This window comes from Nannobrachium achirus (assembly GCF_963921795.1).
Source record: "Nannobrachium achirus genome assembly, chromosome: 24".
NCBI classification, from domain to species: Eukaryota; Metazoa; Chordata; class Actinopteri; order Myctophiformes; family Myctophidae; genus Nannobrachium; species Nannobrachium achirus.
This window is the reverse complement of record NC_137831.1, coordinates 47,926,953-47,939,763: the sequence shown is the minus strand read 5'-3', so window position 1 is coordinate 47,939,763 and position 12,811 is coordinate 47,926,953. Positions and strand designations below refer to the sequence as shown.

The 12,811-nt window shown below is 43.1% G+C and overlaps 1 protein-coding gene across 2 annotated transcripts; it reads right to left on the bottom strand.

Moving 5' to 3' along the window:
• Nucleotides 1-1,691: 1,691 nt before the first annotated feature.
• LOC308309320 (neurogenic locus notch homolog protein 2-like) lies at nucleotides 1,692-8,455 on the bottom strand. 2 transcript variants are annotated; one of them, XM_080754870.1, is made up of 7 exons: nucleotides 8,191-8,455; nucleotides 7,419-7,462; nucleotides 7,092-7,232; nucleotides 5,725-5,812; nucleotides 5,248-5,388; nucleotides 3,589-3,845; nucleotides 1,692-2,632 (listed from the first exon to the last, which is right to left on the bottom strand). In XM_080754870.1, the coding sequence occupies exons 4-7, from the start codon at nucleotides 5,759-5,761 to the stop codon at nucleotides 2,531-2,533; spliced, it is 537 nt and encodes a 178-aa protein (XP_080610996.1). In that variant the 5' UTR covers nucleotides 5,762-5,812; nucleotides 7,092-7,232; nucleotides 7,419-7,462; nucleotides 8,191-8,455; the 3' UTR covers nucleotides 1,692-2,530. The 2 variants fall into 2 exon arrangements, with proteins under 2 accessions (XP_080610996.1, XP_080610997.1); XM_080754871.1 differs by lacking the exon at nucleotides 8,191-8,455 and having other exon boundaries at nucleotides 7,419-7,557.
• Between the last annotated feature and the right edge of the window lie 4,356 nt (nucleotides 8,456-12,811).

Below are 12,811 nucleotides of genomic sequence, written 5' to 3'. Positions count from 1 at the left end.
ACCACAGCCACAACTTGTTTGCCTGACTGCGAGCGCCAGACTCATCTCACACTACGTTTCACTTCGGGAGAGAGTCTGAGATTACGGACGGAGATTCTACTTCAGCGTGGGCGGGCTAAAGCCTATTGACGTCACACACACACACACACACACACACACACACACACACACACACACACGCGCGACGGCGACGTGGCGTGACATTGCAAAAATACGTTATTTCTCATAACATATTATATGTCTGCATGTTTACGTTAGTGCAAAATGGTATTAAAACGTGATGAAACGGCACTATTGCATAGTTTATTAAAATAATACGAGTCGAGTCTGACTCTGCCATGACAGTTTTCACGGACCAATCAGAGTCCACTAGACTCTCATGTGGGCAGAGGACACCAATCAGAGTCCACGAGTGAATCTCACGTGGGCCTACAAGTGAGATTCACGTACAACTAAACTAGACTATATAGTGAAATTGGCTCTTAAAATTACTTTAGTCCAATATTTGAAAACCAGGTGTGCATATTAAAGCTGTTTTTTTATCAACAAGTATGGAATAATGGATTAAATGTAATCAGCTACAATCGGTCTATAGACAGACTGACGATAGACGGTTCAAATGAGGGCTAACCATAACCATAGGTCTAAATGACGGCTAGTGTTTACTGGAGAAGACAGGGGCAGTAGCTACTTCCGCGGTAACCGCAATATATGTGAAAGAAGAAGAAGCTAGACCAATCACAGACGTCGAATTCACCGGATGTATGTTTAGCAGTATGGGAAATGCAGTTCTTCTCCGTGCGACCTTGATTAAAACGTGTTTTTACTAAAACTAGAGTGATTGCATACATACTCGGGGGTTTTACAGGAGCATATAGAACCATTTTACAACCACCAGCCTAGTGGTAAGTGTACATTGAATTGCTACGACTTTGTGGCTGATAATGAAAAACCCTATGGTAAGAATGAATGGCGAGCTTGCTTCCGACACCTCACTGCCATGCTCTATATATATTTTTTAAACGTCACAGGAACTTACCGGTACAGTAGGTGGCGATATGCAGCTAAAAGCCATTGTGAAAGTAAAAGAAGAAGAATCCACTTCCTGGAAGCCGCCAAGAAGTATCCAAAGAAGGAGAAGTCGCTGGAAGTCACGCCCACACCACGGTCCATGCGCCATGACACTTTGGGTGGCGGAAGTTGCAACGGAAGCTCGATGAATAACATCTATGAGCTTCGGCTGGGACAGCTCATGAACAAAAAATAATTCTGAACGATAGAGACCTTTGTTGTATAATCGCTCCAGGAATATAAAAGAAGACATATCACAGGTATTTTTACAATCACTTGCTTTTTGATGTGCACCCCTGCTGAAAAAAACAGCTAAGACCAGCTTAAGCTGGTCCAGCTAAAACCAGCTACTTTTTGCTGGTCTTAGCTGGACCAGCTTAAGGGTAGGTTTTCACCGCCATCTTGCTTTTTGACCAGCTTTATGCTGGTAGGTTTAGCTGGTCTATGCTGGTTTAAGCTGGTGTTATTAGCTGGTTTTGGTTTAGCTGGTAGCTGGTTTAAGCTGGTATTATTAGCTGGTCAAAGCTGGTTTAGGTTTAGCTGGTCAAAGCTGGTTAAAGCTGGTAGCTGGTATAGCTGGTATTATTAGCTGGTCTAAGATGGTTCAGGTTTAGCTGGTCTATGCTGGTAGATGGTTTAAACTGGTATTATTAGCTGGTGCTGGTCTAGGCTGGTTTAAGCTGGTAGGTACATTAACTTTGCCTGGAAAGGATGCATGGTCATGGTGAATTTCAGCCAGGTTCTCACAGCACATGCCATATAAAAACAGTATATAAAAGTGAGCAAAATCATATATCAATTTCATACATACATACATTTATTTAACACAGCTTACAAAGAACCTCAAAAACAACATTCATAAATAAATAACAAATAAATACATAAACTTCAAGATCTGTGAGAACAGTTGTGCTCGTCAAATTTCATACCTAATTTGGTTTAACCCATTTAGGCCTAACCTCCTAAATCAGAAACTAGCCTACAAAAACAAATATGTTGCAACATACTGTACATGTACTGTAAGCCCCTCCCATACACTAAAATGTGTACCCGGCCTGAATGGGTTAAAGCTTTACGGAGCAGCATCTTCACATACATTTGTCGTTTTATCTTTAAACTACTCCTTTAAGTTACTACCCAGCAGTACATGAGCAGTTATGACCAATGATTATTCCATCGGGAGTTACTTCCACAGCAAGTAAATGAGGACTCTCCCTTTTTTTCCCATGGATCTGTAGCATTTTGCATTCATAGAAGTAGCTATGAGCGTTAAGTCACATACATGAGTTTGTGTGTGGATAGTTGCGGCCCAGTTGTGTTTGTGGGTGGATAGTTCTGGCCCAGGCCTGCTGCAGTCTGCATTCTCTCTGTAGTTCATTGAACTTTGCGGTGATAACGCAACCATTGCCATTGTCCAGGGTGAGATATCTGCAGCGCCTCTACATCTTTTGTCCTTTCTTTAGATGTCCTTTTTTCTGAAATGAATCTCCCCATAGCCGTCTTCCTCTTGTAAGATCTTCTGCATTAATGGTCTTCTCCTGCAGCTACCACTGGAATCAGTCTGAAAGAAAACAAACAACAATCCCCACCAACAAAAAAATATGTAATTAGAGGAAAGAAAAGATGAGTATTAAAATGTTTTCATTTACCTCTATTGTTTTATCGATTTTAGTGCGTACAAGTGGCTAAATATGTAATTTTAGACACAATAAGCTGTCAATTTCTTTGTTACTATTTACACCAGCACCTATTTTTATTTTATTTTTTATTTTATTTAACCAGATAAAAACACATTGAGACATGATCTCTTTTTCGAGTGTGACCTGGCCAAGAGGCAGAAATAAAAAAAATTACACAATCCTTGCTTACATACAACTTACAAGACATCACAACAAAAATAGAACATCCATGATACACAAACAGATACCTAAAAACTCCAAAAATACAAAGTGTACACTAAATAATAAACTAGTTTGCAATTCACAGGTAGCAGTACACGCACAGTGTGCCCAATGTACCCAAAGGAAGAGATCACAGAGCAAATTAATTACAGGTCTGAAAAAGTGCAAGCGTTTGTAGGTCTATAAGTCACATCTGCCCATGAAAAAGTGTAGTTTTTTTTAATGTCCAACATATTTGTATTTAACTTCGTTAAGTTAACATGAGTATAACTAAACACATTTTAAACTAAATCAAAGTGTTACATTTCACGATTCCAATTCAAAAGAAGCAAAAATAGCATATCTACAATAGCAGGCTCAAGTGGTTAAATATCTAAAAAAAAAAAATGTTTTACATGAATCCAAAATACACTGATGATTGTGCTGTCAAATTATGAAACTATATGGAATCTATGAAAAGGTTTGGGGGGGTCCCTGCTTCATCTCTCCCTCAACTAAGGGGCCCTTGGCCTGAAAACGTTGAAGACCCCTGATCTAGTAAGCATAAGCGGTTTTGCATAATAAAACTGTAATCACGATGTTAGTTCAACATGGAATTCCTATGCTATTCTCTCACCTGGAAGACTCCCTGCATGCGTCGGCGGACACGGCGACGTGCAGCGGGGTTCTGCCCATGTGGTCCAGCAGCCTCTTGGCGGCATCTGCGCTCTCCCGTGTGGTCGGTCTGCACCGCCAGCGTGGCACTCTGGGTGATGAGGTCCGAGATGATGCTGGGGCCCGGCTCGTCGCCTCCGCTCTCCTCCTCGCCGTGCAGGCCGCACTCTGAGCTTCCTCCGGTACGCAGAGACGCCAGCATCAGCGGGATGATGCTGTCTGGGGGAGAGGATAACAGAGGGATACATGGTTCAGCCGGGGTTCATCTGGAGGAGTTAAGGTCGTTACACACTGCTGTGTTTTTTCTGCCGAATATAGGAGCGAATTTCAGAGCACTTAAATAAAGAAATCAACCTCACGTTATGTTAATCACGATTGCACACTCCCGCCCAATTCGTATTTATTTTTCGACCACAGGGTCCCTTGCTCTCTCTCTCTCTCTTTGCCCTGAAAAAAAGTATTTCGCAATGAAAAAACGCAGCAGTGTGCAACCAGCTTTACAGTACATTTTCTATTTATTTCCAAACCTTCAAAATGTAAACTATTCTGTTCTCCCCAATTGACGAATTGGGAGTCATTCTCCCAGTTCCCTTTGAACTATGCACTACACCAGGGGTGGGCAACTTTGATGATTGAGAGGGCCACTATATTTCCACTGTCACTCCAGAGGGCCACATTGCATATTGCTACGTCCTACTTTGTCATTCTAGTATCTCATACAAAAGAAGCAAAAATAGCCGATCTACAAGCTCAAAACGCGTCGTGCTGCAACACATTTTGAGCTGTAACACTTTGATTTAATTTAAAATGTGTCGCTGGTTTTCCATGTATGCACTACACACTCCCTGTTGCTTCTAACCCCTACTGTTGGTCTTGCGGAGCACGTATAAAACTACATGCATCCTCCGATGCACATGGAGTCACTGATCGTTTATTTTCACCTGTCAGTGAGGTGTGCATAACGGATGCTATCCCTCATGATTCTACTCCTCTCTGAACTGGTGCCCCAACCAGCAAGGTGGGAGTGCTGAGAGGCATGTAGTTTACCCCTTGCTTTAGTCAGTGTGTCGGACACCCAAATTTACAATAAAATGAACTATCCAAAAACAAATTCAAGGTCATGGCGATTGAGCCAACTGTATTAAAACCAACCAACATCCAAAGTGCTGACAATATCCTTACTGAATGTGTATTCTTTTGTAAATGGCCGTATTAGACCGAGAGAAGAACAACAGTGAAGAAGAAATAAAAAAAGGGGGCAGAATAGACCAGTTCCACCTGATGTGGGAAAGATTTCTTCTCCATGTTAATGGATTGTAATGACAAGTGTTTCTATTTGTATGGATAGCATAGCATAGAAATCCTCCTTCCCTTTTTATTTTTAGCTGTTTTTGTTTTGGACTCTTGTGTAGGTATTTGGTTATGTTGTGTTGTTCAAAAATCCAATAAAATATGAATCACACACTCACACAGTCACACACACACACACACACACACACACACACACACACACACACACACACACACACACACACACACACACACACACACACACACACACACACACACACACACACACACACACACACACAAAAGAAGCAGTCAAAACAATAAGCCATACCCGGTCCTTTGACATTGACACCCAGACAATCTGAGTCCAGGTCGGCCTGAGGTCGGGTGAGGAAGAGGTCAGCAGCCTTGCCTTGCTGCAGCGTCCACTCTCTCCTCCATCCATGCTGGGCAGCAGAGGCCTGTCTTCCATCTGGCAGGGGTTTTAAATACGCTTTAGTACACATGGCTTTGTCTGTTTGTCCTGTGTCTGTCCGGACTGTCATTGGTCAATTGGTGTCTGTTTGTATGGCCAAGGTCAAATTGGCCAAGGTTCGCGGGACGCTAAATGAAATTAACTCACTTCACACTGGGGGTGATTTTGACGTTCTGTATAGTATTTATGGGCTAGAATATATACTGGATGGTTAGCAATGTTTTTGTCCATGGTCATGTTGCGTTTTATTGTCTATTTTTATTTCACTTATTCTACCAATGTGAAGCGAAAGCCAAGTGTTCACAAGTAAAGTTTCTGTTCCATTCTTCTCACCTGTGGTTTCTTGGGTGGAACCTCCTCCTCCAACCATCTCTGACTCCTGCCTCCATCGATAAGGGCCCCGTCCTGGGTCTTAAAGTTCCTAAGCAGAGAGAATCAGCGCTTTCATTTCAAGCTACAACATATACTGTGTGTGTGTGTGTGTGTGTGTGTGCGTGCGTGCGTGCGTGCGTGCGTGCGTACACACACACACAGAGCAACGTGATTGTTTTATCAAAGGAGCCCTCTAAACCAGTGGTTCCCAAACTTTTCAGGCCGCGACCCCCAAATAATCATATCATTTACCTGGGGACCCCTCATCCTGACAAGCACTAAGAGTTGAGGAATTACATTTTGTATGTGAAAATAGCAGATCTATATGCTCTCAACGCTCGAGGCGATGTGAGCATGTAGATCGGCTATTTTCTAAATTTCAGCCTCTTATATTTTACAATTTGACCAATGTTTAATTTGTCATTTCAGAGGTATTAAAAAGTCCTTAAATTGTCACATTAGAAATATACATTAATTTAATCATCTGGGGACCCCCCCAAAATAATTATGGTGGTCCCGACCCACAGGTTGAGAACCACTGCTCTAAACAACAAAGGCGTTCTGTAAGAATAGCAACAGAAACCCCTCATCCATCCATCCATCCATCCATCCATCCGTCCACTCACTTCATTCCAAAGTATAATACAATAGAAACATGGCAAAGGGAGCAATGATATGGTTTGCCCATAGGCTTGTGGATTCAAAGCTTTCTGCTGTTTCTGTAACTATTTCTGTGTACTTCCAGTTTCTGTGTAGAAAAGAAAGCCACTCATTGCATATGTGCTCACTCCATTCTACTTGTGTGGCGTGATGTAGGCATATCTAATTAATATTAATGTTTGTTTTATATAGATTTGTATCAGTGGGCCGTGGTTTCGCTGTACTTGCAGCCAGAGAGCAGACACTTCGTCAGCAGACCACCTGCAGTTACACTCACTGTGGTGTCTGTTATCTGGTTCTCTCTCACAACTTCAAGTCACAAGTCAGACAGTTCTTTAGATTTTAGGGTAGTTACTTTCTTCGTATTTGGTGTTTATCATATTAGTATTTTCAATGGTCGTTGACTCGTTCCGAGCCGAATCACCACCGTGTTTACATGCCGTGGCCCTTGAGAGAACGCTGTTATGCGGCTGCTGATTATTAATCAAACTAATAACAGGCTTCTATGCATGGCTGTAGTTATTTTTTTTAAGGTGACACTGTGACCCGTTTGCCGTTCGGTTTTGTCATAGCTTTGTTTGTTTGGCTCGGCAGCAAATGTGTATTTCTGGTTGAAATATTGTGCAGCCGAGACAACATCATAATGCTGACTTTTTCACCAAACATACCTCTCAGTTTCAGTTGCGTTGGGGTGAAAGCTGATGTTTTTCAGCAAATCCTGTGGTTTTCAGGACAGCTTTCCCAAAAATTTCACCGCTTGCTCCTTGACAAAGAGGGAATATTTTGTATGCAACCCACACCACCACACCCTATGTGGATCAGAAATGAAATAGAATTTTTAGAAATAAGTAAACTATCGTGACTGACACTTTATGGATGACAAACTTGGCACTTAGCTGAAACAGACACATGACAAAATGGCTTATTATGGAAACTCAAGTCATTTTACACAGTTAAATAGCCTAGTTAAGAACACAAAACAAATAATGTATTACCTAAACCAGGGGTCTTCAACGTTTTCAGGCCGGGGACCCCCAAACTGATGGGGAGATGGAGCAGGGAGCCATATTTTTTATTTTATTTTAAACATGTACAAGTTACAGCGAGCAGGGTGGGCCGTACCACTACCATTTCTAAACATACTGAGAACCAATGTTAATAATATCAACAATCTGTCAAATGCATAGTAGTCATGTATTCAAGCTATTCAAAATGGATAGTCATGATTTATTGTAAAAAATAAAAAAAAAATAAAAACTTTTTTTTTTTATTAAAGCAATAATTTCGCGGACCCCCTGGCCCCTGCAGTACCTCCGCGGACCCCCTAGGGGTCGCGGACCCCCTGTTGAAGACCCCTGACCTAAACAAACACAACAGAATGGGTGTATTATTATTATGAGCAAGCTATCAAAGCCACACGATGAAATGCAGTATCTCTCACTCTCTCTCACTCTCTCAGACACTCTCTCACACACACACTCACTCACACACACACACACACTCACACTCACACACACACACACACACACACACACACACACACACACACACACACACACACACACACACACACACGTAATTCAAAGTAGACCTATTATAGTTTGAGTGTATAAATAAACTCAAGACAATTCCAGCATTGTAGCCCCTTTTACGAACTCCCGTTAGCATCGCGCTAGCGCTTTATGCTAGCGAAAAAAGGGGTTCTGCACTGACTGACCGTCATGTTTCAGGGCTATATTAATAGTATTTCTGTGTGTCAAAACTCACCTTAAGATGTCCGCTTCTGTTCTCCTTTCTTCTATCTTCTCTGAATCCGGTTTATTGCTGTGTTTATTGCATCCAGCAGCGCGACGCAACATCACAACTCTGTTGACAATGACTAGAGACAGCAGAGCAGCGCGAGCGAATCTTGGCGCCTCCTCTCGGATAAGCAACCTAGAATGCACCGGGCGTGTCGCGTGCAAAAAAAGAACAGATCTACAAGCTCACAACGCGTCGAATTGCGCAGCGTTGTAGATCTTTAGATCTGTTCTGTCTGTAACCACAGCAACGCAGCTCGCACAGAATGCTCTCCAATGCATTCTTCTGTCCTATGATTCTGTCACTGTGTGACTGCTTTTTTTCTTTTCCTTTTTCTTCTATTGTTCTAAGTTCTGCTTTGGCTTCATCCAGGAAGGGAGTTTTCTTTATAATGAATGGATGGATGCATTAATGGATGCATGTTGTCTTAATGATATTATAATAATAATTATAATAATCATAATTTATTATACATATTTTATGTCACATACAAGAAATGTAAAATAAATACATACAAACAAATACATAATTTCTAGAAGCCTATATAATTTCCCTGAATTAGTGATATGTCTCAAGTCTATCCTTATGTGTAGAGGAAAATAATAAAAAATAAGGGAATGGATCATAGTCATTGAGAAAGTGATGTAAAATACTATTTCCAGCCAGGCCAGTCAGGCTAGATAGATTTTTAGCAGGAGACTCCTGATTGTCTCCACCAGGCCGAAAGGCATGGCCGAGACGTTTTGCACCCTGGCTGTGCAAACGCACTCCCTGGATTTTCGTGTGTGTGTGTGTGTGTGTGTGTGTGTGTGTGTGTGTGTGTGTGTGTGTGTGTGTGTGTGTGTGTGTGTGTGTGTGTGTGTGTGTGTGTGTCCAGAGCAGAACCTCTACCCCAAATGTTTCATATAATATAAATATAATATAATCCCACTACATAATCAGAACTGCACCAAAAAATAGTGTGTTGTGTGTGTGTGTGTGTGTGTGTGTGTGTGTGTGTGTGTGTGTGTGTGTGTGTGTGTGTGTTTCCATCTGTAACTCCACGTTCAGCAGTTTGTCTAAAAAACATAATACAAAAATCAATAACGCATGTACCTTGCCCAACATCAACTTTATCACATTCAGATGTGTCTCTACTTCTCATAATCCCAAAATGTTTACAATTTTTCCCCACATTTTGGCCTGTAGGCGGCATATATTGCGCAATCCTTAGTTGGGAGTGGAGTGTCATTATCATCACCAACGTCTCAGGTTACAAGAGGGAAGGGGGGGGGGGTCAGATGCACACACACACACACAGAGAGAGAGAGAGAGAGAGAGAGAGAGAGAGAGAGAGAGAGAGAGAGAGAGAGAGAGAGAGAGGGGGGGGGGTACAGTAAAGTACAGTAAGGTAAAGTACAGTACAGTAAGGTACAGTACAGTACAGAAAAGTACAGTACAGTAAGGTAAAGTAGATTACAGTAAGGTACAGTAGAGTATGAATGGATGGATGGATGGATGTGGATGGATGGATGGATGTGGATGGATGGATGGATGTGGATGGATGGATGTGGATGGATGGATGGATGGATGGATGGATGGATGTGGATGGATGGATGGATGGATGGATGTGGATGGATGGATGGATGGATGTGGATGGATGGATGGATGGATGGATGGATGGATGGATGTGGATGGATGGATGGATGTGGATGGATGGATGGATGGATGGATGGATATGGATGGATGGATGTGGATGGATGGATGGATGGATGTGGATGGATGGATGTGGATGGATGGATGGATGGATGGATGGATGGATGTGGATGGATGGATGTGGATGGATGGATGTGGATGGATGGATGGATGGATGTGGATGGATGGATGGATGGATGGATGGATGTGGATGGATGGATGTGGATGGATGGATGGATGGATGGATGGATGGATGGATTTGGATGGATGGATGGATGGATGGATGGATGGATGGATGGATAGATGGATGTGGATGGATGGATGGATGGATGTGGATGGATGGATGTGGATGGATGTGGATGGATGGATGGATGTGGATGGATGGATGGATGGATGTGGATGGATGTATGGATGGATGGATGGATGTGGATGGATGGATGGATGGATGTGGATGGATGGATGTGGATGGATGTATGGATGTATGGATGGATGGATGTGGATGGATGGATGGATGGATGTGGATGGATGGATGGATGGATGTGGATGGATGGATGTGGATGGATGTGGATGGATGGATGGATGGATGGATGGATGTGGATGGATGGATGGATGTGGATGGATGGATGGATGTGGATGGATGTGGATGGATGGATGTGGATGGATGGATGGATGTGGATGGATGGATGGATGGATGGATGGATTGATTGCCATTTACACTATTTAGCATTTTGGAAAAAACTGCATATTTAATGTTGAGATATCCTAAATTTGTATTGCTTAGCTGCCCACTGGACTGTATCCATCTCTGGGTACAGGGGACTTTCGCATAGGAAAGGGGCCAGGCCCCCGCAGGGGGCTTTTTTCTAGTATATATTTATATAAATATAGTTAATATATAACTATAATATATAATTTTGAGTTGTATGACTTGAGGCATTACATTTTGTTTAATATGGCTCTTGCAGATCTACATGCTCAACCAGATCGTCTATTTTCACAATTTCTGCCTCTAATATTTGACAACAATGTTTATTTTGTTTTTTATTTTTTAATTTTAAAGGTTGAATAGTCATTTTAGAAATGTTACCCTCTAAATGTCTATACACTTATACTGTATGCTGTTTACTGTTGAGTGAGAAAACAATGTTAACATTGAGCTTAACATCTGGGGAACTCCCAAAATAATGTTGGGACCCCCCCTGGGGGTCCCGACCCACAGGTTGAGAACCACTGATCTAGTAACTTGTGTATGGACTCATCTGGGGTCCCGACCCACAGGTTGAGAACCACTGATCTAGTAACTTGTGTATGGACTCATCTGGGGTCCCGACCCACAGGTTGAGAACCACTGATCTAGTAACTTGTGTATGGACTCATCTGGGGTCCCGACCCACAGGTTGAGAACCACTGAAAACTTGACCAGCCTATCACTGGTCTATCCAGCCTTCTGACCAGTCACCAGCTATGTCCAGCTGCTAAGCTGGTCTTTTGCTGGTCTATCCAGCCTTCTGACCAGTCACCAGCTATGTCCAGCTGCTAAGCTGGTCTTTTGCTGGTCTATCCAGCCTTCTGACCAGTCACCAGCTATGTCCAGCTGGTAAGCTGGTCTTTTGCTGGTCTATCCAGACTTCTGACCAGTCACCAGCTATGTCCAGCTGGTAAGCTGGTCTTTTGCTGGTCTATCCAGACTTCTGACCAGTCACCAGCTATGTCCAGCTGGTAAGCTGCTGGTCTTTTGCCGGTCAGTCCACCCATTTGACCAGCTACCAGCTTTGCTTAGCTGGTCTGTCCAGCCAGCCAGCTGGCTGACCATCAAAGACCAGCTGAATCCAGCTTAGACCAGCTATAACCAACTACACTGACAAACCAGCTGGACCAGCCTGACCAGCTTGTCCAGCCTGGTATACCATCTAAACCAGCCTCAGACCATCTAAGACCAGTTAATACCAGCTTATAACCAGCTAAAACCAGCTACCATCTTAAGCTGGTTTTAGCTGTTTTTTTCAGCAGGGACGGTACATAATGTTATTGAGGCAGCTAAACAGCGGCGGCGGCCGTTTCTGTCTCGGAGCTATCGCGAGATTTGGATTCCAGACAGGGAATGGTGGAGAGTCACGCGATACTATCTCGTTCAGAAACGTAAATTGTGCTCTTTAGATGCCTCTATAATGTTATACAGTGTACTCACCGAAAAGCAACACAGCACAAAACAATGTGTGTCATGTTTTCTTTTATATTCCTGAGCTGAGTGTTTTATAAAGGTCTCTATCGTTCAGAATTATTTTTTGTTCATGAGCTGTCCCAGCCGAAGCTCATAGACGCAATGTTATTCAGCGAACCTCCGGTGCCACTTCCGCCACCCAAAGTGTCATGGTGGATGGCCATGGAGCCTAAAATGACGTCAGTGTCCCTTCCTTCTTTGATCCTCCTTGGAAGCCGCAAGCTGGCTCTGTGAAGTGAGCAGCACTAACGTTTCCGGCCTGTTAGAGAGCAGCAATAAGGCCTTCAAAATAAAATTGCGGTAAATGATGGAAGAGGAGGTCTCCCCGAACACCCCATACGTGCGTGTGTTCGAAGTGCCGAAGCAAATTCCGCCTCCCGTCCACTGCGTCCAGCGCCCACCCGTCCAGCTCCCAAAATGCAGTTTTTTTGTGAGTCTGGTCGCACTGGAAAGGCAACAGCACTTTATTTTACATCTCTCCTGCTTAGCGGAGAGTGTGGTGTGGAAGAGGAGGGGGACCGTACATGTTCCCCAGGTTCTTTGTTCCCCAGGTTCTATGTTCCCCATTTACCCCCCCAAAAAAGGTTCTATGTTCCCTGCTTAACCAAAAAAGGTCCTATGTTCCCCAGGTTCTATGTTCCCCACTTACCCCCTAAAAAAAAGGTTCTGTATGTTCCCCACTCATCCAAAAAT